Source organism: Galleria mellonella, unplaced genomic scaffold (assembly GCF_026898425.1).
Source record: "Galleria mellonella isolate WM207_F2 unplaced genomic scaffold, CSIRO_AGI_GalMel_v1 utg515, whole genome shotgun sequence".
In the NCBI taxonomy this organism is placed as follows: Eukaryota; Metazoa; Arthropoda; class Insecta; order Lepidoptera; family Pyralidae; genus Galleria; species Galleria mellonella.
Window position 1 is genome coordinate 1969600 of NW_026442107.1, and position 26911 is coordinate 1996510.

Genomic DNA, 26911 nt, shown 5'->3' on the forward strand with positions numbered 1-26911 from the left:
CACCTTTTACATGTATGTAATATAAATAAATTATTTGAGAATATAATGATTTTCTATTTATAATATTTTACGACTTAAAATAACGTTCATAAAACGAGGTCACGAGAACTATCGACACAGACACGAGGTCTCTGTATAAAATTAAGTAATGTTATCACTAATAGACGTTCCACTTTCGAATGACGCTAATAATAAAAAAAAATGTATATTCACAAGATAGAGACAGATAAAATTTACCTATTATATAAAGAAATCTGCCTGATACTAATTGTTATCATAGGCTTTTATTTACCTTGTCCCTTATCCTATACTTACGAGTATTATAACAAAATACCTAAGACATGCCTCTTAAAATTTTTTAAGGGTTTATTTTCAGTTCTAAAGAACTTATACTAATAATATAGAACAATACTTACAATAGTTAATTGTTTTTTTTTATTATTAATTATAGAACTTTAATTTTACAAAAATACTGCACAACTACACCAAGCGCTTGACCAACACTCGTACTGCTCTTATATATTTCTACACGTACTTGACAGTGGGATATCTATTTATTATTTACTTATCGTATATATTTTAAAGTAGCAATAGAACACATATTCGAGGGTCGCAAGGAAAGTTCCGAAACGAGCTGCTTACATAAACAAACGAAGGGTGCTCAGACTTACTTTTATCTTTAACTGCTACCATGATTAGATAGATGACTCTATAAAAGAAGTAAAAAGTGAGTGACCATTTTTATAAACGTAAAAACTAAAGAGAACGGTAGTAAGAAAGATATGTAAAATACAATGCGCACTGGATAAGGCGCGCTCTCTCTATAAGGAATTAGGGTTGAGACGTACAATATCCATCATTTACAAATTTCAAATATTATATTAAAAACAACTCTCTAATACGCTATTTGTTCGACTCGCCACATTTTTATTAGAACTGCGTTTAATTAAATAATCGAAAGAAAACATGGAAAAGTTTGTAAAACGCTCAACATTTAATTTCTTCCTTGTTTATTCCCGTACTAAAATAAATAGATATTAATCGGAGCACAAAACATAGGAATAACTTTGGCAAATTTTCAAGGTTGGGACATATGAAATTCTGCGTCTTAGTTTGGCGAACGCGGGACGGTGCATTGAACGTTGAACGGAACGACATGCGAACGTCAAAGTTTCGTTGACGCAATTACGTGCACGTATTATTAGCCAATAAATATCTAATTCCTGAGACCAATGAACGTACTCATATCATCCATAAATACGTGCGATGTCAACTGAAATGTTCCTGTTTAGGCGTATATGAACCTATCACACAAAACATTATGAAATTATGTAGACAAGAACCACTTTCTGGGCCGATTTCGCTATGAACAAAAACACGAAATTGAGTCCGAAAATACGGAATTTTATTTCATAGTAAACACCCTACACTATTGATTGACTCTGCTTTGAAAAATGAATTTATGGCAATAAAATTGTGAAATTCCTACATACATTGCATAACACAGATGCTGTTTGCTCTGATGTTGCAAGGGTTTATGCGTTACGATGGCCCTACGTTATACTACGTCCATGCGATAACAACTTGGCATAATATTGGGAGAACCGTATTATCGATTGCTATCCTCGTACCTGAAAAAGTTTATCATTTAATCGTATTTTTTTTTTTATTAAACCATGAAATTATTTTACATAAGCTTCCTAGATAAAAATGTTTAGTCTAAGATAAATAAATATCTAAGTTATTTTTTTTTATACTACTTAGAATGGCAAACATGATTCGCATAAAGTTCCTAATCTTATTACCGAAAACGACCTTGAACTTTAGCGTAGATAATTTACTCTGTGTAAGAAACTTGAAACTTTCGCTGGTCACGAAGTTAGAATAAACAGCGACTAACTCAAGGAAAATTATGCAATTTTAAAAGATCATAATTTAAAAATTTTACTAATATGAAATAAACTTGTTTACAAGCACTTTTAAATCATTATTTTTTTTTAAATCTACTGCAAGGTTCAGAAAGTTGTTTTCTGTTATAGCCCGCAAAAAACTCAACAGTTACTCTTTTAAATCTCTGTTAATATACATAATGTATTAAAAGATTTAAATTAAACACCATAAATTAAAGTATGACAACAAATAATAGGCAAGTTGATATGACTCCATAGTGTTATAAGTATCAGATATCTGATAAACTTCCACTATTGTTGTTTATTGTTTACGATAAACAGAGAAAGTTACACATTTTTATTTATGTGCGTTCGTAACGAAAACATTTTTGAATTATCGCAATCGAGTGCGCATCGAGTACGTCCGCAATAAATTGCAATATATGCGTCCACCGTGATAACGCGTTGTGAATTAGGCTGTAAAATTGTATACGGCCCCCAGCCCATCCTTTCACATTGAACTGACCAACAATGATTGATTGAACCGATTTTTATCCATAAACAAAGCGAAAGATAACAATTCAATGCCCTTATTGAAAACGTGACAACACGGTCTAATGAATACGAGATCGGATTTATTGTTTATTTGAAAACGAAACAGCCCTTTGTCACAGGATCTGTCGCTGTTGGCCGCGTCCCCATATTTTCCGCGTTTTCACGACCCCGCGTGCGTCAACTGCGCAGCAGGCAGACAGTGCGAAAGAGACGGGCATTTGTTGTTGTTGCCGTCTCCCTCTGCACCACGCTTCTTTGTTTTGGCAACGATATAAAGGCTGGTCGCGAACGCGGCGCTCGAATTTAACAAAGTGCCACCGTGTACCTAGGCGGTTTGCGTTTCGGAGCGGTGGTAGATGAGCTATTGAAATATACGCGATTCTTTCAAATTGTGAAAGACTTTCATTGTCGTGAAACGACCTTACCGTGACCTCAAGGAGTGTGCAGTGACTGTTGGTGATATTCAAGTGCAGTGATGAGACCCCCGACGGAGTACGATGGAGGCGCACGCCTGCCTGCCGAGGCCGAGGAGCCGGATCCAAGGGCACCAGCCATGATGATATGTGCTAGATTAGCAGGACGCGCGATAATCAGGGTTGTAGGAAGATGCGAAGATGCACAAGAAAACAGTCAACTTGGTACGTAATTTATATTACTTCCGTTAGTTCAATTATTCTGTACTTTGAGGCTTGGTACAGATGACAGGTGATATTTTTAACAGTTTTTCTATAAAAGAACTGTATTGTAATTTTTGAAGTCTAATTAATTCTAATAATCTTCATAAATGCGTTCTTACAATTTACTTTAAAATATTTTATTAATTCCATAAGTTATAAGTTAATTTTTTTTTCTAAGTTTAACGACCTGTCACCGGCTCCTTGCCGCAATATGCGGAATATGAGTTGGGAAAATATCTATTGTGTAACATCTTGACTATAATTTTATGTCACATAACTGTACTATTACCGTATTCATTTTTCAACAAAGAGTATAATGTATTACGGTTAACAAACACACTTACATACTTATTTGGTAAATTCATAACATTTTGTTTTAATAATTAAAAAAAAATCTCATTAGTTAACTTTGCTATTAGTTCTAGTTTCATCCATCAGAATGGAACAAGACAAATAATATCTAACATCATCATCATCATCATCATCATCATATCAATCGTTAACTGTCCACTACTGAACATAGGCCTCCCCCATAAGAGAAGGTTCGCCAGTAGCTGCCATGCTTGGTAAATGGATTGGCAATCGCAATTAACCTTTGGTGATGTTTTAAGAAGGACACTACTGTTCATCCCTCAACCATTAAGTTCTCTTAATCGCCTCTTACGACAATGACAGAAAAAAAAAGGGATGGCCCATTATATGTCAGGACCACACGGCGATATCTATCTACTATAAATATCTAACATACTAAGAAATAAATAATCTTAGACTTTTTTATAATCTCTATTTTCAACTAACAAAAGAAGGTGATTCTCAATTCGGTTATAATTTTTTATATTTATTACCGTCCGTTAAAAACAGATTTGAGAAATTCTTTTTTCTCTGAAGGGATAAGCTTACATAGATCCTATAGCCTCATAGATTTTTTACAGAATGGTTCAGTGTAGTTTTTAAATCAAGAACTGGTTTGGCGACAACTAAAGGCGTTTTTTTTTTCGTTGAATATAAAAGACATTAAGATTGTGTAATGTGAAATATAAAAGTAGTAATAATTACAAACATGCATCAATGACATTAAAAAAATGAATTAATGATCAAAATAAAGAAAACAAATGAATAAAGGTAAATCATACTGATAACCGTATAACAGATACGAGTATTATATTCTGTGCTTACACCAAGTCCTACTAGCCTCGTTCTGGTTATCTAAAAATAATTATTTTAAAAAGTTCAATGCACTCTCAGTACTTTCATCCCAGTAATTATTTTATGTAGAAATAGATAAGAGAGATAAGGAATCGAATCTGTAGGAAAATTGTCGTATAACTTTACCTATTATATATACGACCTCAAATGCATTGTAGAGAGTCAGTAAATGCAGGTAGCTTAGGACCGTTCCTTATTGCAGTCAATGAAGGAAGTCTATGTTCAAACTGATATATATTATTATATTTAGGCATAGAATGATTAATTCGACAATAAAATAGGTATCTAATGTGTAATATTTATGGCGGACTTAACACCATATGGCTCATATAATACTAAGTACATCTTCCGTGTTTCAATGTCGTATTTGTATATAACTACGTAATTAATAACACACAAATAATCTTATCTATTCTTATTTAAAAACATGTGTTTGTTTTGTGCGTCGTTGTTATTTTGTAAACAAAAATGAACAAACAGAAAATATAGTTCAATTTAATGGAATTATTCGTAATGAATTAAAAAAAAAATGTGATCAACTCGAGTATCGTATTTGTCCACTTGTTGTTATAATACAAAGATCAATAAAACAGTAATGAATAAACTCGAAAACTACTCAATACACTTTAAAAAATCGTATAACATTGAACTGCACCTATATTATTTTCAACAATTCTATGTAGTCGTGCGAAGCCGGACCGCATTGCTAGTTTGATTATAAACTAACACTATGCCCATTTATTTAACTCGCTCATATCATCTTTCCTCACATGAAACTCTTGTAGAGTCGACTCTAACCGTCTCTAATTTTTTATGTAGTACATAAAAAAATAAAAATATAACAGACACGTGTTCGATACATGTTTAGATATCTTACTATAAAAACGTGTATAACATGTATTTATGTCCGAAACAAAAGAAAGTCTATATTATTAAAAATAAAAGGTATTTAAAGCAATAAATTTTATAATAAATTTTGATATATGAAATTACAAATAATAATCATTAAACAATAAACTCTTAAACAGAAATTTATTAGACACTGTTTAAATAAACAGTGTTTTAAATATTCTTTGTAGTAAGGCCGTGTGATTTCAAGAAACACAACAGTCTCTTTTATTGTATGTAAACCTCCTAAAACATTCTAAATCAAAATGAAACTGACCGGATTCGGATCGGTCGTACCTAAATGTTGATCAATTGCTATTACGGTTTAGTAAGGTTTAATTATTTATTATAACGCAATAAAGATAAAAATAATGGGCGATTAGATAATAAATTGTATTGATTTCTTATGCAAATTAATAAAAAGATATTAAATATGGTACGTATATGTAGATAATTTACTTATAATGGTATTAGTTATATCAGTGTGTGCGCTGTAATCTTGATAACTACTGAATGAAAATACTCGGTTTTTTTATGATTATTTTAATTATTTATCACGAAACTCAACTCACAGCCATGTTATTGTACTCAATTCAACACTTTATTACTTTATTATCATTTCTTACTAATTAATCTAAACCATCAGTGTTCTTTTAAAGTAACACTCAAATTGTGAAACTCAACATTTTTCCCAAAGTATATTCATTGAGGAACATGTAATAATGTAGAACTTGACCTCCTAAGAGGAGGTGCAAAAAACCAGCTTCAAATTATCTTTTGTTCTAAAGCAAAATTGTCGAACTATTCTTATTCTGCGAATAACTTACATGAATACAATTATTTTTTTTATACATCTATGGTGGCAAACAAGCATATGGCCCGTCTGATGGTAAATGGGTTACCATAGCCTACGGACGCCTGTAACACCACGAACGTCACACACGCATTGCCGACCTTTAAGAAACCTTAATACGAATATTGAATTATGCACCAACTTTGATTTTTCTTATAAATTTAATCTCATTTTCATCCCATACTAATTGTCACAATTTAAATCTATTTTGTCATGAAATAAAATATTTTATATGTATTTTATCATTTAAGTCGATTTATATAAGTGGACGAGTACCTAGGTAAGGTACTATCTATTTCTAACATTGAAGGCGATTCATAAGTAAAAGTGTTTTAACATCCTTGTTCATTCTCGTATTGTTGATTTCGACCTTAATTCATGCTTCGCCGCGATCCCGTAAACATCTCACTCACTCACTGTTAAACAATAATTACACAACATTTTAAACATAATAAATATTTAATTTCTTCACTTTGCAATGATAATTATTAATTATTTTTACAGGCGTATGGGTTAGGTATACAGAAAAAAAATAACTTTTTCTATACTTAAAAATATTGAGGAAGACACAAAAATAATTAAAAATAAATAAATAAGAATATTTACGCAAAAAGATTCTATTTTTTTTTTAATAATAAATTCGCTACTGTCTTAGGATGAAACAGTGTGTTAAACAGCTATACTATCAAGGTCGTTAATTTAATATTATCATTTTTTTTTATAAGTGTAAGATTTCGAGTTATTACCTATTTAAAACCAGTTCGGTTAGTAGTATTATCACAGATCAACATAGATTTTAATAAATAAAGTAAGATACGTAACTGTCTACCGCAGAAGTATGTCACTATGAAAGAAGCTCGAATCATTTCCCAATTACCTATTACTTAAACACGTCGTGAACAGCCCAGTTTCTTGTTCACGGTTATTTTATTGAAACGGATTATAACATATCATTAGTTGCAACAAGCCGGAGTTACGTGAGTTATGATCTCGTGATTTCTTCATATTTCTCTCTGCCACTATTGAAACTTGAATATGACTTGCAATATTAAATCTGTATCTTTAGATGTCCATTTCGTCGATATGATCTGAATTATTATGATTCATATCGATTTCCGAATACAAAATTCTATATCATCCTGCTAATATTATAAATTCGAAAGTAAGAGTTCGAATAGATGTTTAGGCGTGTTAAAATCCATGAAATTTAATTTACAGATAGATCATATGTTACATTAATAGCTGGAAGACTGCTAGCTTGCAATAATTCATAAATGCTAGCAAGCAATTAATAAAATATTCTTGTGTACAACTTATTAGTTGCAATTTGGCAGTAACACATTTGGAGTTTGTTTTCTATTGTTAATAAGATTTTTTTTTATTGTTGGCAATAAATGTTTTCATTCTTTCTTTCTTCAACTAGTTGCCATACCTACACTTCGTATGGCATCTACGATAGCTGCATATTATATCACTCTATTTCTCTTCCATAATAAGTACTTGTACGTTGTTTTCTCATAATTCTAACAATTGCACGTAACAACTTTCTATTGAGGCTTTTTGTCATCGATAACCACCTTGTTACTCCGAGGACATAGTCAGGAAACCACAAGATTACCAAAGTGACTGCTATCATCTGGATTATGAACCTTATGTTAAGTTTATTAAGTTGAATAATATTTTGTCACATATTAGAAGAATAATTACGCGAAATATGCTTGATTTACGCAACTAGTATACTTAAATGAGTGCTCTCTTGCGTTCGCCTTTCGTAAACGAAGATATAGCGTAAAAGTTGTGAAACAAACCGAGGTCGGCTCAACCTGGAAGTGTTTGGCCTTTGTTACGCAGATTAATTTAAACGTACCTTAATTAATTCACTAACAAAATAACCCCGCCCGTTTCATTTCAACATATTTGAGTATTATCATATTCTTATTTATTTTTTATCAATAAACTTTAAGTAGATAAAAACCTTAGATTATAGTAGCAACACAATAGAGTATAAATGTCGAGATCTAAAGATTCGGTAACCTACATCCAACTCCAAAAGAAAGGGGAAAGGGTATGTTAGTAACGGAGACTATTGCCCCATTGCTGCTAATATACTCTGCTAGGACGACCTCCACACGGTTCTCTCTGAAAACCATCTTGATAAAGTTTTAGAGAATTATCATGATTGCACAACTGGCTTTACTTAATTTTTACCTATCTTCACATATTGGTATCCCGCAATTAAAATCACTTTTATAATTCCATTTAAAAAAATCCAGGAGAAGAGAATTGTTTGTAAATAGGTCTGAGAGCTCTATATCTAACAATATCTATGTAGGAAGTGCAATGATAAATCATTATAGACAAAGGATAAATGTAAATTTGGTGTCAACATTCTCTCGTTGGATAAAGAAAACTTTGTTCGCTTTCTTTGCGGCCGAGAAACATGTAAATATAAAAACTTTTTCAACCTTCATTATCCTAACTAAAAATAAAGTCCATTCCCGGAAAATCAGCTGCGCGGCCGCCGAACTGAGTCGCAATTCCTAATATTAGACTCGTGTTTTGAAAGGAAAATCTTTTGCGCAGTTATTGAAACGTGCTCGATTCAAAAGACGATTTCTATTGCATGCCACTCATTTGTTAATTGAAATTCAATAATGTTCATGAAAACAACCTTAGCTATTTGGCCAGTATTTAATATATTTAAACTAAGTACCCATTTCCCATTTAGAGTTGTTACAATTTTTTTTTCATGTTTTATTATTCGTCCCCAAAAAAATTATGACATTTTTCATTTAAGTATTCTTTGCATAAAATTGTTAAGAGAGTACGTAAAATGTCTGCTTAAAAAAATGTTTGATAAGGAAGTTAGTTGCACGTTTTTAAAATAGCGTCACGTAATATAATAATTGTACTATAAGACGGATTTATTATTTGTATTTGTATATATTCTCTTTTTAAATTTTCCTTGATAATCCTTTTAAAGTTCCGGAAGACGAATTACCGAGTAGATACAAGATTGCCATGCGGAAGAAATAAGCTACCAATCTAGTGCGTGCGGCTGACGCTTGTAGATACTGCGCCGTTACGCATAGTCTGTATTGAAGAACCAATTTAGAACATCACGAGGCACGTGCACAATCACAAACTAGCATCGACATATACACACACGTTGACCTTTACAGAACAATTTATTCCTTATGCAGTTGAACCGCCAGACTGAGGTCACTGCTCGCCGTAAATATACTTCCTTACAAAAAACTTAAACCATATGTTTGTGTGTTTAGTAGGATTATGTATATTTAAATCACAGACCAAAAAAACTATGTCCAAAGAATTTCAATTTAATTGCTAAGTAATTAGATAGTTACATAAACTTATGAAAACGAAGGTACTGATTAAATATGAGCATATCAGTTATTAACTTTTTCCATTGTGATGAAGTAACCGTTACACTCAACTTACATGCATTTCGTCAAACATAACAGGTGCTTATTCAAATTTAAGAGAAAACGAGCCTACTACTGTATGTTGAATTAAGTTATGAATAGTATTTTCCGTCACTAGAGAGTTATAATCGATCATTAGGTACTACCATACGCCGTTCTCCTGGAAAATTTGTTATGACTCAAAAACAGGTAATTCCTGACACCCCTCCTTCCCCTTTTACTGAGGTTCCCTGAGTACAATTTTTGACAGTGCCCGGTACCAGGTTGACTAAACCTGATCCTGATAACAGTCATTGAATTCAATTCAATCATTGCATTCAATTCATTCGTATCATTCATTGCATGCAATAGATTTTTTTTATGGATGACAATGGGGCGGTAGCCCCGCTTGCGCTAACGGTGTTCACTAGCAGTAAGGGATGATAGGTGAAAATGAAAAGATAGGTCAGTTAGCCCATCCTGAGGAATACGCTTGGAATCCAACACGATGGTTTCCACGTGATAGTCGACCTGTTAGGGTATGTTGTTATCAATGTAACTGGCAATAGATAATAATGTAGCCCCGCCTGTGCTAATGACATACGCTGGTGAAGCACCAGTGAAGGTTTATAGGTGAGAATGAAAAGGCAGGTCAATTAGCCCATCGTGATGAGTACACCTGGAATTCAGTACGATAGTTTCCACGGGGGACCACGTGGAGGTCGACCTGTCAAAGTATTTTTTTTAATGGGTGATAATGAAATGGTAACCCCGCCCGCGCTGTCGGTATACACCGGCGGGCAACAGTGAAGGATGATAGATGAAGATGAAGTAGGTCAGTTAGCCCATTATGACGAATTCAACAAGAATTGTTCACGATGGTTTCCAGGGCCAACCACGTGGAGGTCGACCTAATAGGGCAAATTGCTGGCAATGGAGCTGTCAAACTCCATTGCTAACAATCCCTTTCCCCTGGCAAGGTATATTGCTAGCAATGGGATTGGTAGTCCACCAGATTATAACAATTGCTTACTGAGGTGGCCTGAGTACATTTCTTAACGGTGTCCGGCTAGGCAGGCCAGAAGGAAGGAAGAAATAAATGATTTGATTTGATTTGATTTGAAAAAAAGGCTAAAACTGATCTTGACAAGTCGCCCATTCCAGTAGATGTAATTTTAGAAATTGCTGAAGATGGAAGACTGTTTTAAAACGTTTACATTAAGGAGTATAGCTGAAAGAATATAAACCAAAAGATTCCGCCTCAAAGATCTGTCAATCGCATACTATAACGTACAGAGAATAATTGAAAAAAAAATATTCAACTGTCGCTGTATGTAAAATCAGTAAGTATTTAGTTAGCTTTATAGACAAAAATAAAAATAGATAAACGAAAGGAAAATATCACATGCTGTCAATAATGTAAAGGAAAATTATCAGTCAACACAACTGACAGATTAGGAATGTCAATCAAGCTATCAGTCAATTCGATTTTGGTATGGGTTGTGTCATCTATTAGTTATTTTTATTTTTTTTAATAATATGAATGTTATTTAAAATGATATTAAAACTAATGTTACCGATTATTAATTACATTCATCATGCTAGACATCTTACATTCTTATAAGATCAAACTTAAATATTAGTCAGTCATTCTTTTTTTATTAAAATCGTTTATAATCTTACATGTAAGTCCTAAGTCCTAAATCTATTTTATAAATAGACTTCGTTGTGCGCAAACTTTCGCATGATTTATAAATAACTAGGATCTTCAACGTGTAGTTTTTAACTTGCGTTAGACCAAGACATACGAATTATGGCTTTAGCCGTGACAAGAGTAGTATTAAGGTGTGAAGAAGCCCAGGAAACTCAAGTGCTGGGTATGAATAATTTATTCCATAGTCTTTTATATATAAGAACCTACTTTTACATCCATCAATGCATTTTCATTTACTAATCTGTAAATAAGATTTATATATAGAGCTTTTTGTGAACATCGTTTCTATCACTACTTACAAAATATGTGTTATATGTGTAGATTACTTTTTATTACGCCTATTTCGTTAATTATTTATCACCTATTTGCAGTTACAATAACGATTAGAAATAATAAATAATAGCTACTAACTAAAAAACTCAAAAACTAGGAATAATATTAAAATTTAATGTACTCTGTGAAATTCATGATGATGTATATGTCTACTTTCTATCAGCTGATTTAATTTCTCAATTTATATAAAAATAATAATACATTTTTTTTAAGAGACCTAGAGTAAAATGTACAATATTATTAAGGTTTTTTTTTTATTCAAGTTAGAATGGCAAACAAGCTGACGGCCCACCTGATGGAACGTGGTAACCGTCGCCTATAGACATGAGCAGTACCATGGACATAATAGAGTATACTGTTTCGTCCATGATACCCCCCATTTGTTGCCATTCCTGAGGACTAAGGTGTTATTCCTCCGTACCCAGTAAATTCACACTATATCCCACTCTTCAAACCGAAACACAGCCATGCAAACACAACTGCTTTACGGTTAAAACATGAATGGGGCAGAGGTACCCAAGCAATTGATTTTTGTACAAAGTCTCCCTCTGGTATTATTAAGGTAATACAATTCTATAAGTTTCTGTAAGTCAGTTTCAATAAAAGTGTTTAATTTCAGGTAACCCTAAAATCAGCCTTTATATACTTTCTACTTTTACCTAATGGTTAGCTGGTACAGAATGTCATATGGCATTAAATTTGCTACTTGTAAAAATTTTTGTTGTGATATAAAGATTAAAAAAATAAAACAGTTTATTTATTTAAGTTTGTATAATTTCCAGACTTGTCGGAATGCCAGCTCATGCAAGTACCTGATGCAGTATACCACCTCATGCGACACACAGAACTCAAAACCTGCGATCTCAGTGGGAATGTTATAACAAAGATACCACCCAAATTCGCTGTCAAATTTAGTTTAATCACAGGTAAATATTCTAAGTTCAAATAATTTTTAGTGTACTTATATATTTAGCCTCTTATTTATAAAAACTAAAATTTCCTATAAACCTGTTTTAAATATTAGAATGCTTTATCACTTTGTTATGTAATAAGAATTTACCTTAAAAGATAATAATGACTTAAATATTTTTTTAGATATTTAATTTTTTAAATGGTTTAAGTATACATGTTTATTATTATGCATAAAATCCCAACAAAAAGTAAACAAACTACTGCTTGCTGGAAAGTTATCATTTACATGCTTTCTCTAAAGTACTTGTATGCAACTATTTTAATAACAAAATGACTTATCAACTCTCAGGATTTTTAAATACAACAGATGTGATATTCTAATTTTTTTAATAAATTGAAAAAAAGAATGAAATCAATATTTGATATCTAATAAAATAAATTGAGGGGCAAACTACTGGTGTATTTTGTATACCCCTTTTATTATTGTAGTTCAAATTTTTTTATAATATTTTATATATAAATACTCCACTAATTTCAGAATTAAACCTGTCAAACAATCAAATGGCCAAGCTACCTGACGAGCTGTGTACCCTGGCTTGCTTACAACGGCTGGATATCTCACACAACACCTTTGTGGCTCTACCAAGCATTGCATCCCAGTGCCCCAGTCTGCATACACTTCTTGCTCATCACAATCAAATTATTGGTACTTAATTTGTTGTTATTTAATATTTTTTACAAGGTAATTTATTAACTTATAAAAATTTTAATATTATTGTTAATCTACAATTAAAATGACAATAGTCTAATCACATAGCCTAAAGAACAGATTGAGAAGAAAATTTTCTAATGGCAATCCTGTACAATCAAATGCAATGTAGGGTAACCTTCCACAAGTTGGGACTATGTCGTCAAATATTGCTCAAATTACTGGGAAATCAAATAGCTCAGGATTACTTCTTATGACATTTTATGGAGGAGTCCGAAATTCTGTAGATAATAAATAGCTAAAATAATGATAATGAAGTCATGAGTGCAGAATTGGCCATAAGACATCTTATTTAATTCTGTTAACAAACAGAAGGGCTGTCAATATATATTTGGATTAGCTAGGGGAAATAAGAACAAATTGAAATTGAACATATATAATTATTATCATCAATGAATACTATGAAATTATGTTCATTGATGATAGTACTCCATATGAATACTAGATATATAAGAATCACAAGAGTTCACACTTGTGAACATATTTAATATTTTTTAGTGGGTTTTTATATTTGTGAAAAAAGTAAACATTCAAGCAAACATGTTTATACAATTGTAATTTTTATTATTTTTACAGAAGTGGATGTCGACAGATTAGCCAGATCTCGAGCCCTTGAATATGTGGATCTCAGTGACAATCCAATCCCTCCACGGACACACGATGAACTGAAGCAGCTGACGCGACCTTCAGTCACTGTCTCAGAGAGAGAGAAAGAGGACTGGGAAGAAGACCTCTTAATTTAGATAATTGTTCTCTATAGACTCATGCATTCGGGCCAGGAATTGGTAATTGGAAAATGCAAGGCCTACTGCTAAAAGGGGATGGTGCAAAGCTAATTGATTACGAAAAGCTGGCCCTAACTCAGCTGTGATTTATCTCTGTGAAAAGGGGACAATATCAACATGATATTTTAGTGAATTTGATGTTTTGTGTATACAAGTCTATGATGATTATTGTCATGGTTGGAGACTTGAGAATGAATTTATTAACAAATGTGCTCAAAATATTTCGCGTACTTAATTAGGATAGGGAAACATTATGCCACATCAAAATAATATGAAATATAATTTTGTGGCATTATTTGTGTATTTAACAATTATTTGACAAAATTCTATGATGATCATTTTGAATATGAATATATTTTTGATATATAAAATGTTTGGATCGGTATTATGTTGATGTATCTCATTGTTTTGAATACTATTATATACTAGTCCATCATTTAATTAAGTGCAATGTTTATTAATAATTCCAAATAGAAAAAAAAAATATTGTTAGTATAATTTTTAATTAAGGTAACATCTGGGCAATACCCTAAGATAATATGTTTTAGCAATATCTGCAATAATGAGATTGCATTTCTGCAAAAATATTTTTAGCTTTTTCTATATTAACTATTTCAGAATTCAGCACATGGTGCTATGTGATGAACTGATTACTACTATTGCCCAAAGACGTAATGACTGATGCTGTAAATCACTTTTACACCAACATGTTTCAAATGTGTATCTAGAAAATAAGTCTTTGTGATGTGTTTTAGAAACTAAAATTTATTTTAGCTAAGTACCTAATTAAAAACATCAAAAAAGTTCTTTGCATTTTGACTCAACCATCAACCCGTCACTCCTTAAATCATAAATCATTATGAACAAGACATATCTAAGCAAAATTTCTGAATATAAAACTATAATTAATCAATAACGAATGTTATGAGATTCTACGCGAACGAAATCGCGAAAACAACTATTAGTATACATTCTTATACATTATACCATAGATTAAGAATGGTAATTACTTCTCTATATATTATACTTACTTGTCTGCCCTTTACACCTTCACTCCAACCTTTTTAATAGTTTAATATACAAGTAAAAATCTGCTTCGATTTCAAAAACACGATAATAATTCCTTTAACTGTCATGTTGAATTTGAAAGGAAACTATGTTTTTTGGATAGTCCATTCAATCTTTATAAATACATGGTACTATGAAATTTATATAATGGCGGGTCACGGAGTAGATGATGATCCTAATCTTAAAGGTCTTAGCCGATATTTTAACAGTCAAACAAATAGAGGACGAGCCAATGTAAGTTTCAATGCTAACCTTCATTGAATTACAAAAATTCTAATTCTAATGAGTTATTTTTTTTTAACATTGCGAGAAATTATACGTTTAATCTCTTAAGTAGAATGGCAGACTACAATTTGTTTTATTACAATGATAATGGAACTGTAACCTGCACTCTCGATACCAGAGGGAAACTTTGTACAAAAGTCGATTGCTTGGGTACCTCTGTCCCATTCGTGTTTCTACCGTGAAGCAGTTGTATTTGCATGGCTATGTTTCGGTTTGAAGGATGGGATATAGCGTGAATTTACAGGGTACAAAGGAATAACACCTGAGTCCTCAGGAATGGTAACGCATAAGGGGTATCATGGGCGAAACAGTATACTCTGTTATGTCCATGGTACTGTTCATATCTATAGACGACGGTTACCATTTTCCATCAGGTGGGTCGTCAGCTTGTTTGCCATTCTAAGTTGTATAAAAAAAAATTCTGGCGGGGTATCGATGAGGGCTAATGGATGAAATTGAAGTCAAGTCAGTTGGCTCATCATAACGAAGTCATCATAAACCACTATGGTTTCTAAGGGAAATGATATGGCAACCCCGCCTGCGCTATCAATATATACTGGGTTTCTAAGGGAAACTGCGCAGAGGTCTAACTAAAAGAATATATTACTCCCGATGAACACTAGCATCCCTAGTACTAACAATCTCTTAAACATAATTAAACACTATTGCCCTTTATAGAAATAAATTCAATGTTACTACGACAAAGTCCTACTTGTTTATTATGTATACGTGATTGTAGCTATAAATATTATTTTTATTTTTTTTTGTAGACAGCTAAAGTAACTGTGGCTCTGGTAGCTACATATTATGTATATTATAAATTTTTCAAATCTGGTAAAAAGAAGACGAAATAATACAAACGGATGTTTTTATGGTATGTAGTAACAAAATTTGTAATAAATGTATGTAGTTACTTTCATACTCTTTTATTGAAACTAAACGCTACTTGACAGTATAATCTAATCTGTGCTTGATAGCTGTCCTTTTACTTTTTTTTTTATCTACGTATTCCTTATGTTGCCAACTTACTCATTTGATAACTTATTAGCACTTTTTCATTTTATATTATCCAACGTATACGGATTCAGCCTTTAATCCTCAGTATACTATTTGTTATTTTAAAAATTATGTCATCAATACAAATCAATAAAAGCTACCATAGTCATCAAAAATAGCAATATTCTCACTCTGTAATAGTTACATACCATAATAATGTTTCAAAAGATTTTTTCGCACTTTTTTGGCAAGAACGTTAATTCAATTTTGCATTTAAATTCATGAAGATGTAGATAAATTAATGTCTATCCATGTAAATATGATATCAATTATGGATGGATATCAATTAATAAATCCTAGTCAGTAATACGTCATAATAAACTACGAGTTTTTTACAAGAGAATTATTACGAGTGAAATACGCAAATACATTCGATTTAAATGAAATATAAAAATCACGTACTGAATTGCGAATAAATCTCGTATAACATATGAAAACTAAAAACTTCTCGTATAAATAACAGAATATCTACTTTCTTTGGTTGAAAATAATTCTTAACTATTAATTAATTTAGCCCCTCTTTTAATTGTTTGGTGTAGCTCAAATACCAAATATAGAGTTGGCAACATAGCTTTTAAAAAGTACTTTGCTGTTCTTTACTCTGGTTTTTGCTGTACTTCATAAATTACATAATAAAATAATTTTTCAGGTAATAGACACAAAATTTTTTAATATTCCTCAAAATTTTAATAACATCTTCAAGTGTACTAAATGGTTTAAATAATTTTACCTTAAATTACATTTCTTTGCTAAAAAAATTTCAGAATGGCCGGAGGAGATTCTGTTGATGAATCCCAGTTCAAGGGACTGTCCAAGTACTTCAACAGCGCCACTAACAGAGGCAGAGCTAACGTAAGTTCAGAAAAATATGCATTAAATAGTAATGTTTATAATAGATATTTAATAAGTTATCTTACTTAGAAGGTTATGTGAAAAATAAAATTACATCACTGTTCTGAGTATTTCTACAGTGCAATAATAACTTTCTTAAGGTTTATAGGTCTTTCAGTATTCAAATATACGTATACTTACTCATAAACCAATATGTAAACATACTTGACATAGGTAGATATTTCCCTATTGATATACAGTTTTTGGATTTACCCATTGAAAAAAGCTATACTTTTGGGTCCCAAGACTGGACACTAAGAAAAAAAGAATATTAACAAAACTATGTAATAAAACACATGTTTAGAAGCCATATTTTTGAGTTCCAAGACTCAAGGCCTTCCCACTGCTTGCCACACTGTATGCTGCATGTGACATGCAAATTGTGAGGTGTGTGTGATACGGGATAATAGATATAAAACCTATGTATGCCTAACAAGACATAAAAAAGCCTAACACTGACTGATTTTATCTAGATGGATGATAAAGCTACATACATCCATGTGTACACGAGAGCTTTAAAATCAAATCTTAATAGTAATAATCATAGTAAAAGGAAATATACTTAATACTTTAAATGGATCATGATAGTTGATATTTTGTTTAATACAATATAGTGCATTGGTAGCTTGTTGTGGTTTTCTAAACTTAGGTGTAATTTTTTAAAATAAGAATATATTATTATTTCTTTTCAGACGGCCAAGGCGACATATGCTTTCTTTGGTGTAGTGATATTATACTTAACATTGAAACCCAAATCTAAGAACTAAATTGAATAATGTTAATATGAACTGTTGTGTTATTTTTATTTTATTCCCATAATTCCTTTCATGCAATGTACATTTAGTGAATATTAAAATCATTTGAAAGTTTTATTATGTTTTAATATTAGTTATAATTTGTTATAAAACAAAAAGTGTCACTTGTTAACAATACATTTTCTAGAAAGGTCACCACTATAAAGAACTTACTAATGATCTATTTCCACCTACAAAATTCACTATAGTGTCAATAAATGGCACATGCACACTAAAGACAAAAAAGAACTAGACAGCAAATCCAGAATACCATTAAAGTTGAATTGATAAATTATCTTCATTTGTCGATAAAACGACCCTGACATCTTTTCAACAAAATAAGTAATTTAGTTATTTTATAGTATTTTTTTTTTCATTGTAAAATAAATATTTTTTTTTATTCTGTGTTCTTAATTTTCTGTGAAACTTTTGTATACCAAATTACCAATATGATTTATTTTTCACACTATTTTCAATGTTTTTTTTTTGTAATCTGACTATTGTTAGCTACAGCAAGTTAGTTACCTTACAGCTTTACTGAACATGGCCAGTAAGCTGCATTTCCACTATCACATGATTTACATAAATATCAATTAAAATGTGATGATTAAAATGTCCTTAATATCAATAGTAAAATATTACCGGTGTAGTATACATTCAATAAAAAAATTTAAAAGGAACCCAATTTATGGTAATTATCACAGAAACAATAAATTGGTTACAAATCAAAACAATCAAATTTGTATTTGTTATATACTATTGCTTATAAGCAGACTCTTATAGTAGAGTCAATTATTTTTTTACATGATTTCCACCCTTATTATTTCACTAGCTTTTTGCCTCCTATGTGTGGATTTTAGAAGAAAGAAAACTAATGAAACACACCGCTTCTTGATGGATGGTGTGTCAAGATAAAATATATAATAGAATCTTCAAGAATATAACTAAACACCCCATTTAATTGCGTGATGTCAGTACAAACACAGTTTTATTAAAATTCCTCATATAATTTTTTTTCAATATTTTGCATTTACAGACATCGACTACTTGCAATTTAGTATTTATAATACTATCGTATCTTACAGGTAAAGATTGAAGTAAAACAAACATATCATTGAAATAAATATTTATTACAATTATGCATGTAGAAAATAAATAATGCTGCAGTAAACAGATCATATATATTAAATAGGTATATATAGTACCTACAAGAGTCAGCTGACACGGACAAAGCGTCAGATACACTAAGTACCATGGAGTGCGATTTCGTACCTTCGGGAGTCGCTATTTTATCCTATCAATTTCAGTCGTATACCATAAACCTAGTCATCTTTCAAATGGTCGTAACCATGACCCTTCATCGGCACTCTGCCAGTTTAAGCTGACCCTAAGATAGTCAGATCATTGATTGATAAGACAAGAGTCTTAAGAAAATAGTTGTTCTTTTCTTAACAAAATTACTCTTTGGTGTAAGAATAGTTTTCATTGGATACGTATCGAATTTTGCGTAAAAAATGGAAGCTAATTTCTTACTATAATTATAGTGAAGCCAAGTTCATAAATATGTATACATGGAATAGTTAGTATCTCTGACCTGTCTAATAGATATTTATGAACTTCACATTAACGAGTATATACGTTGATGTTTACTATATCGTGCTTTAATACTATTTTTCTCGTACAAAATTTATACCTACTAATAGTGAAGCACTAGCACCAAAAAAATTATAAAATTATTAGCAAAGCGAGATCTACCACGTGATATTCAAAAATAATATACATATCGGATGACAAATATGTATTAAAATAATACTGTAATAAAACTTTTAATTTCGAACGTGTAAATATCGATGATAATAATATAAATGAGTCATTGGTCTACTCGCTGTCCATCATATGAGATAGTAATAATAAAATGAAACCACTACAGATGAAGCTGGACTTGACTCAATTAAGCGCGATATTATAGAATTTACCAAATACAATTTTATACTCAAGAATAAATTTTGAGAGCTTTATACTATAATAACCCATTTTCGTACACGGCATAACGTTTATCACCGACGAAAAATGAAAAATGTTTAATTAAAATTCACATATTTTACCTGCCATTTATCATATCGGCAAAATAATATAATCGTCCTATTTAACCACTGTTAAAAAATTAATGCTTTTACCGTCCTTCAGTTTACATTCTATCCTATAGAGATGGTCAAGGATTTAACACAAGCATAGAATTTACAAAATAAATAATTATATATAAATATTGATAAAAACATAAATTTTTAAACTAGTTCTTATCTTTATTTGATAGATAATCTTGGCATGTATTCTCGAAGATATAATTTAAATAAATGACAAATAGATAAATAAAAAATTTAACACAGACTTATTTTTATCCTAATAATTTGTTTATTATATTAGTTATTTCATTAGAAAAACATTAGGATTGTTTACTAAAAACAAATAAAGAACAACCGACTTCATATGAGTCCAACTATAGCAGCTATATTATCGACATCGCAACATCAACTTGACTAGCTTTTCAATGCGTTTTGTAAAATGCACCTTTCACTATAATACCTATCTAAATCTTTACCATTCCGTTCATCAATTTCAATAGATCACAGTTGTTTCAAGCTCCAATCTATTTCGATATCAAATTAAAAATAAAATGACCAGAATTGTTTAAATTATTCATAATATTAATATGTCAAAAATGGAGCCACTATATATTTTTTGTCGCCCCATAGAAATAATTGCAATTACTAATAGTGATCATAAGCAATTCCGCAGCTATCTAGATATACGATTAATCTAAGTCTAAAAGAATTAAATTATGTATAGCAATAAACTACACGGAGTCTTTTTTGGAACATATCAAGTGTCTGCTGGTAACACCAACAATATATACGTAATGTGAATGTAATATTACGTGAATTTTATTTCTACATGTAGCAACACTGTGCTCCTCTTGTGTACTTGTGATTCTTGTGAATACTGAATAAATGTCGACCTATTTTTTTTACCAACAACGCCATAAATACAGTCCAACAAACCTACTTTCTTTTACATACATACTCTGACATAATGACAAAAGTGGCTATAAAAATGAGGCAATTTAAAATACATAACCGTATTTTCTTCAGATAATTAAGATTGTGTAGCACAAAAAAAAACCTACTTCATTTATGGCAACACCAATTATTTTTATTTCGTAACTAAATTACTCAACCTATTTCGATAAAATGTTTATGGGACCAATCTGTAAGTATATCCTTTCAGATAAAAAGAATTTTTTAAACTGGTTTATAACTGACTGAGTAATTAGGTATTAGGTAACAAATATAAAAAAAAAATAATACAAACGAATTGAGAATCATTTTCTTTTTGAAGTCTGTTGAAAATTGAAAGTAATGTTAAAAAATGAAGTTGACGCTAAAATTCAGTTCTTCGAGTAATGAAAGGGGAAAAAATAATATAGAAGAATACTGGTTTACAGATTAGATTAACAGATAGTATTGACGCGAAGTGGCAATGGGCTGGTCACAAAATTCAAAGAACCGACAACTGATGGGGAAGAATGTTATAAGATGGAGTGACAACCTCAAATGCATTGCAGAGAGTCAGTAGATGCAGGACCGTACCTTATGGCAGTTTATGGAGTCTTATGTTCAGCAGTGGATAGATAACGGCTGATATGACGATGATGATAATTGACACGAAAGTATAAAAGAGAAACAATGTTACCACATGTAAATAAAATAATGTTGGGGTTATCAACAGATTCAACATTATACATCACAACATCAATGGAATGTTGGCAGTGTGCCTCGTTGTATTATTTACTTATTAGTCCAAAAACATTATGTATAAAAAGTTAAAACATCCAGCGAAGCTTTCACGCAGTTAACTATCTATGGATGGAATGCTACATTGAAATTCGAGCTGCGAAATGCCTTTATATAACGTCAACTTATATTGCAACAATATAAGAAAGTTATATAGATACTTTGACAAAAGAATCAACAGTATCTCTACAATATTTAATTTTAAACTTTAATATAAATGTGATTACAATTAACAGATATTCATCATGAGTATAGCAATAATAAGAGAGTATTCAAATAACTATTGATATGGATACATAATAATTCTAACAAATTGTCAGTGAAACTGTATAATTATCGAAAAAAAAAAGTAATTTTTATACCTACCATCTTCGCCTTTTAACACGAATTCAATAATACTGTTACCATAAGCCCTACAAAGTTGAGGAACAAACCTCGTCATACTTATTATCCGTCAAAATTAAACACAGAATTGCACTGATCACTTAATGCATACGTGTGGGGAAGTTCCCACCAATTACAAAGAAGAATTATGCCCTACACGGACAAAAGTCCCTCATCTGTACACGCCATTAAACATTATAAAAATGTGTATACATATACGTAATATAATATATAAGGTATAATGTAAGTCTACAACCATGTGGGAGCCCGAGTGAGCGAGTATAGTGGCGGTGTGTGTATGGCGGTCGCGGGGGCGGAAGCGGAAGCGGTCGCGGCAGCGGCAGCGGGGGCGGCGTCGCCCTCCGAATCTGACTCCTCGGAAGACACGCGCTCGGCTGCGCTCAGCGCGACACGCGCGTACTCATCTGTATCTATGCTTTTGCAAAAGTGTATGGCGTACCTAACAATGATAATAAAAATAAATAAATATTAATCTTTAAACAGTCTATAAAATACAAATGTTTTTTTTAAATATTTTACATCTAGTGTTATCTGGCAAAAGTCCATATCACTGGTTATTTGATTAGTATCATTTTGTTTAATTCTGCTGCCTATTCTGTATGTGTGTGACAGCCAATACTCGAATACTGACCATCACTATTACTATTAGAAGTTCCACACCTCCCCCATATTAGCCCTCAATCTCCGACTTTGATTTTCTTCACATTTTAAAATTCTCTATGTTTTAAAATTTATTTAAAAAAAATGTTGGCTGTCACACGCATAATAATGCTAGCAGAATTAAACAAAGTACTCGTAATTCTAATTAAATAATCAGTGGTAATTTTTGTTTAGATACATATATATATTTTTATTTATGGTGCAATAAAGAGTTAAATAAAAAAAAAAATTGCCAAAAGATTGGTTTTACCAATCTTATTCTAATTATAAGGTACAAATATTCGCTTTACAATCTGAGGCATGCAAATTATTAATGGGAAGGTACAAGTTTGTGTTTATATGCGTCAGTATAATGTTAATTATAAGTCCTCAGCAATTGTAATTTTTATTATTATTTTTTTGTAAACAGACTAGCTGACCTTGTTTTGCCTCCGTCGTTACATACCGATCCATATTCTGTTATCGAGTTAAAAACTATCCTATTCTATTATATCTAATTTGGAGCAAGCAAACACTTATAAATATAAAATAAACAGAAAATTTCATCAAAATTGGTTAATCTATTTTATTACTAATATGGTGACACGGAATTATTATATACAAGCTTTCACCCGAGACTTCGTTTGCGTGATCGGGATAAAAAGTAGCCTTCCCCATCCCACATAGTACATTTATACCAAATTTCATAATTGGTTTAGCTGTTAAAATGCTAAGATGTAACAAACAAACAACATACTTTCATATTTGTAATATTAGAAAGGATTAATATATAATTATCATTTTGTGAATGAAACTCAGTAGTATAGTAGTAAACCTTGCATACAGATTATAAAATGCCATCGATAGCCAGTTTCAAAACCATTATTAAGGATATGTTTGCCTCAAAATAATTGTATTATGCTGTCTTATCTTAAATGTTGTATAAAGATATAATTATAATTATTCAAATTTGGACGGACATTGTAAATATTGAATTTATTCGCTTTTATAATTTTTTGTTCTATTTACCTTAGTTTCTCTCGTAAAACAGCTTTGCATGAATATCTCGGCATCTTCAGCAAGAAGAAACATGTGTAACTCTCTGGGAGGAAGTGATCTGGAGGGTGATATTTGTCGAGAACCTGTAAAAGCCATTTCTGTATAATTCAAGTACTTTTAAATACACTTTTAACAAGAAACTGGATCAATTATTTATTGATACCTTGGTATAAGCATACACTGTAACGTGAAATAGCGTAATTCTATAACCACAGATAGGGACTATATTATATTTTATTGTTGTAAAAAAAATATAGTCTGTAGAGCAGATATAATATAGGAACAAAAATTTGGATGTATGAGTAAAATCGAGATTGTGTCTACATGTTACCTTGCAACATCGACCTACAGACGAGCAGTAAAATTTCAAAATTAATGTAATAACTCCTTAAGAAACATTTTCCATTAGTTAAGCATAATAAGATTGTATTACACAAGAAAAAACCGATTTCAATTGTGGCAAAACCAGTTACTTTGATTTAAAAACTAAACTACTGAACCGCTTTTAATGAAATTTCTTTGAAATCAATCTGTCATCCTTTCAAATAAAAAAGCATTTTCCAAATCGGTGAAGTAATAGAGTTATGAGATAACAAACATAAAAAAAACCAAATATACAACTCAATAGAGAACCTCCTTCTTTTTGAAGCTGGTTGAAAATAGTCTGTCTCGTCTTAGTATAACCTTAACCTAAGGGTCCGTTTCGGCACTGACCTGCAGTACAAAGTCCCTCTGCCTAGGGTCCTGCGGCGCTCGCGGGAGCCGCGTCCGTCCCCACACGAAGCGCAGAAACAGTGCTCGCTCGCTGCCCGACAACTCTTCCATCACCTCCCAGAACCATTGGACTAATGGCGCGTTTGGCTCTATGCCTGAATAAGGGAATATATTTTCAAAACTCAATAAAGAACAACATTTGTCGGAAATTTCATGAAGACCGATACCAAACTAAGAAAAACTTGTCTATATACTAAATAAAGTAATTTCTCTCACACAGTAACAACATAATAAAACTTACAGTTATATTGGTTACAAGATAGATAAGATAAATAGATGATAGACAATTTTAAATAGCGTTCATTCAACAGTTGAAATGTCACGTGTCGAGGGTTAGTTCGTTAACATTTGACGTTGTTGGAGTGTGGCAAAGATGAATGACATGGCACCTTTATATGTGGCGGAGGCGCGTAGCGCGTGCACGGGTATGTCGGGCGAGCCGCAGACGAGCGTCTCGAGCTCGGCCGCCAGGAACAGCGCCAGCAGCGGCGCCGGCACCACGCGCGACATGCCGTCACGTACCGCCCGCACCTGCTCGTCGAACTCGTGCAGTCTGCCGCAATATTGTACTTTATTTATGACTTGTCAACTTATTAACCCTTCTTTGCATGATTTTTTTTATTGGTGAAATCAAAGTCATATAATGAAAGTGATATAATTCATGTTTAAAATTAAAGGAAAAATAGTTAAAACAATAAATTTTACAGCTATGTTTTTTTTTCTGCAATGGACATTAAAGAATTATCCAGACACAATCAACTTAAAGTGAACTTGGTCTTTTATATAAGTTTTAGGTATTCAATGTTATGATGGAAATTTCCAGCAGTATGCAAAGAAGGGTTAAACAGCTTACTTACGTCAGCGCCATCAAGAGAGCACGCGGTTCATTTTTATTATTGTATTCATTGTCGGGCTAAACCTATATATAATACGTCTAGTAATTGACATATAAAAGTCTACTCATTGAAAATCCTTACCATATGGTCCATCGAGCCGGATTTGAACTAGTGACTTATGGATGAATTAATTAAAATGTAATTTGTTTTAACTTGAAACTGTAATATTGAAATCCCTTTTAGATAAAGTATACATGTAAAAAACAGCAAAAAATATACCTGTAATGCAGTGCCAACTGCACGTATTCATCCTTATTTTCAGGCGTAACACGTTTATGCCTCGTAGAGAGTGGCACCTCGTGGCCCGCTGCCGATGGAATCGAAAACGGCAATTCCAGATTTTGTAGCTCCTGTAAATTTGTAATACAAATTTTGATATGTTATTTTAGTGACTTGATCTACCCTGTGATGACTTGACGTAAAATTGTCAAATTATTAATGTCGACACAAGTTTTGCTGCATTTTTGTTCGCAAGAGAGAAAAATATATTGATGTATTGTGATAAGTTCTAAAAAATAATTACCTTATTATTAGGCGTCATGTCTCTAATACAGAGTAGAGCTGGCAAGAAGTCCTTGTCAACTTCGGCTAAGTCTTGCGGACGAAGCGGTTGCCCCGCCAACTGCCGCCACACTCCTTCGGCCAATGAGAGTGATAGTGGCGAGCCGGTTCGAATTGCAATTCCCATTAGTACGCCTAGCAAAACATAACCATTGCATTATTAGAAATTTACTGGTAATATTTCTGTACTAAAAGAAAACCAACATCTTTTAATGTAATAAAATTAATATTTTTTAAAGGAACAATATTAGTATCCTTTAAAGGGTCCCGCGATTTACTTTGACCCCATCTGGTAATAATCAGATCAGTGATGGGTCTCACGAGTTAATAAACAGCCTATTTATATTTATCTAAAACACTATGACCTATGAGACTAACACGGAATCAAACCCCATTGATAACAAAAATAATTATCAAAAATCAATACAGGATAAGCGAGGTAATTATGTAACAAACATATAAAATAGACACAATAGCATATTTAGATTTATTATTTTTACTTAGAGATAAATGTACTCTTAAATGGCTTTGCCCAAAGGTAAAAATAGGCATAAGATAATTCTTGAATGGGATCCTAGAATCCATCTTAAATATGCAATTCGAAATTTCATGCCTGTCGGTATTGA

At 31.8% G+C, this 26911-nt stretch overlaps 2 protein-coding genes across 4 annotated transcripts in view; one reads left to right on the plus strand and one right to left on the minus strand.

The window, feature by feature from the left end:
* Positions 1–2736: 2736 nt before the first annotated feature.
* Positions 2737–14812, plus strand: LOC113522550 (leucine-rich repeat-containing protein 57). 2 transcript variants are annotated; one of them, XM_026908275.3, is made up of 4 exons: positions 2737–3082; positions 12323–12466; positions 12991–13158; positions 13798–14812. In XM_026908275.3, the coding sequence occupies exons 1-4, from the start codon at positions 2920–2922 to the stop codon at positions 13962–13964; spliced, it is 642 nt and encodes a 213-aa protein (XP_026764076.1). In that variant the 5' UTR covers positions 2737–2919; the 3' UTR covers positions 13965–14812. The 2 variants fall into 2 exon arrangements, with proteins under 2 accessions (XP_026764076.1, XP_026764077.1); XM_026908276.3 differs by lacking the exon at positions 2737–3082 and adding an exon at positions 11056–11370.
* Positions 14813–19211: 4399 nt separating this feature from the next.
* The window catches only part of LOC113522919 (probable E3 ubiquitin-protein ligase HERC2), a 62768-nt gene continuing 55068 nt past the window's right edge, over positions 19212–26911 (minus strand). For both annotated transcript variants that reach the window (XM_052898639.1, XM_052898638.1), the window contains exons 84-89: positions 26248–26420; positions 25944–26074; positions 25218–25381; positions 24769–24923; positions 24025–24137; positions 19212–22795 (exon numbers count right to left, since the gene is read on the minus strand). In XM_052898639.1, the coding sequence (XP_052754599.1) occupies positions 22585–22795; positions 24025–24137; positions 24769–24923; positions 25218–25381; positions 25944–26074; positions 26248–26420 (947 nt within the window). In that variant the 3' untranslated portion in view covers positions 19212–22584. The remainder of the gene's footprint in view (positions 22796–24024; positions 24138–24768; positions 24924–25217; positions 25382–25943; positions 26075–26247; positions 26421–26911) is intronic.

Coding starts and splice junctions, on each gene's coding strand:
- LOC113522550 (XM_026908275.3), top strand. CDS start 2,920: ATGAGACCCCCGACGGAGTACGATGGAGGCGCACGCCTGCCTGCCGAG. Junction 3,083..12,322: donor ACAAGAAAACAGTCAACTTG/GTACGTAATTTA, acceptor TATAATTTCCAG/ACTTGTCGGAATGCCAGCTC. Junction 12,467..12,990: donor CAAATTTAGTTTAATCACAG/GTAAATATTCTA, acceptor CACTAATTTCAG/AATTAAACCTGTCAAACAAT.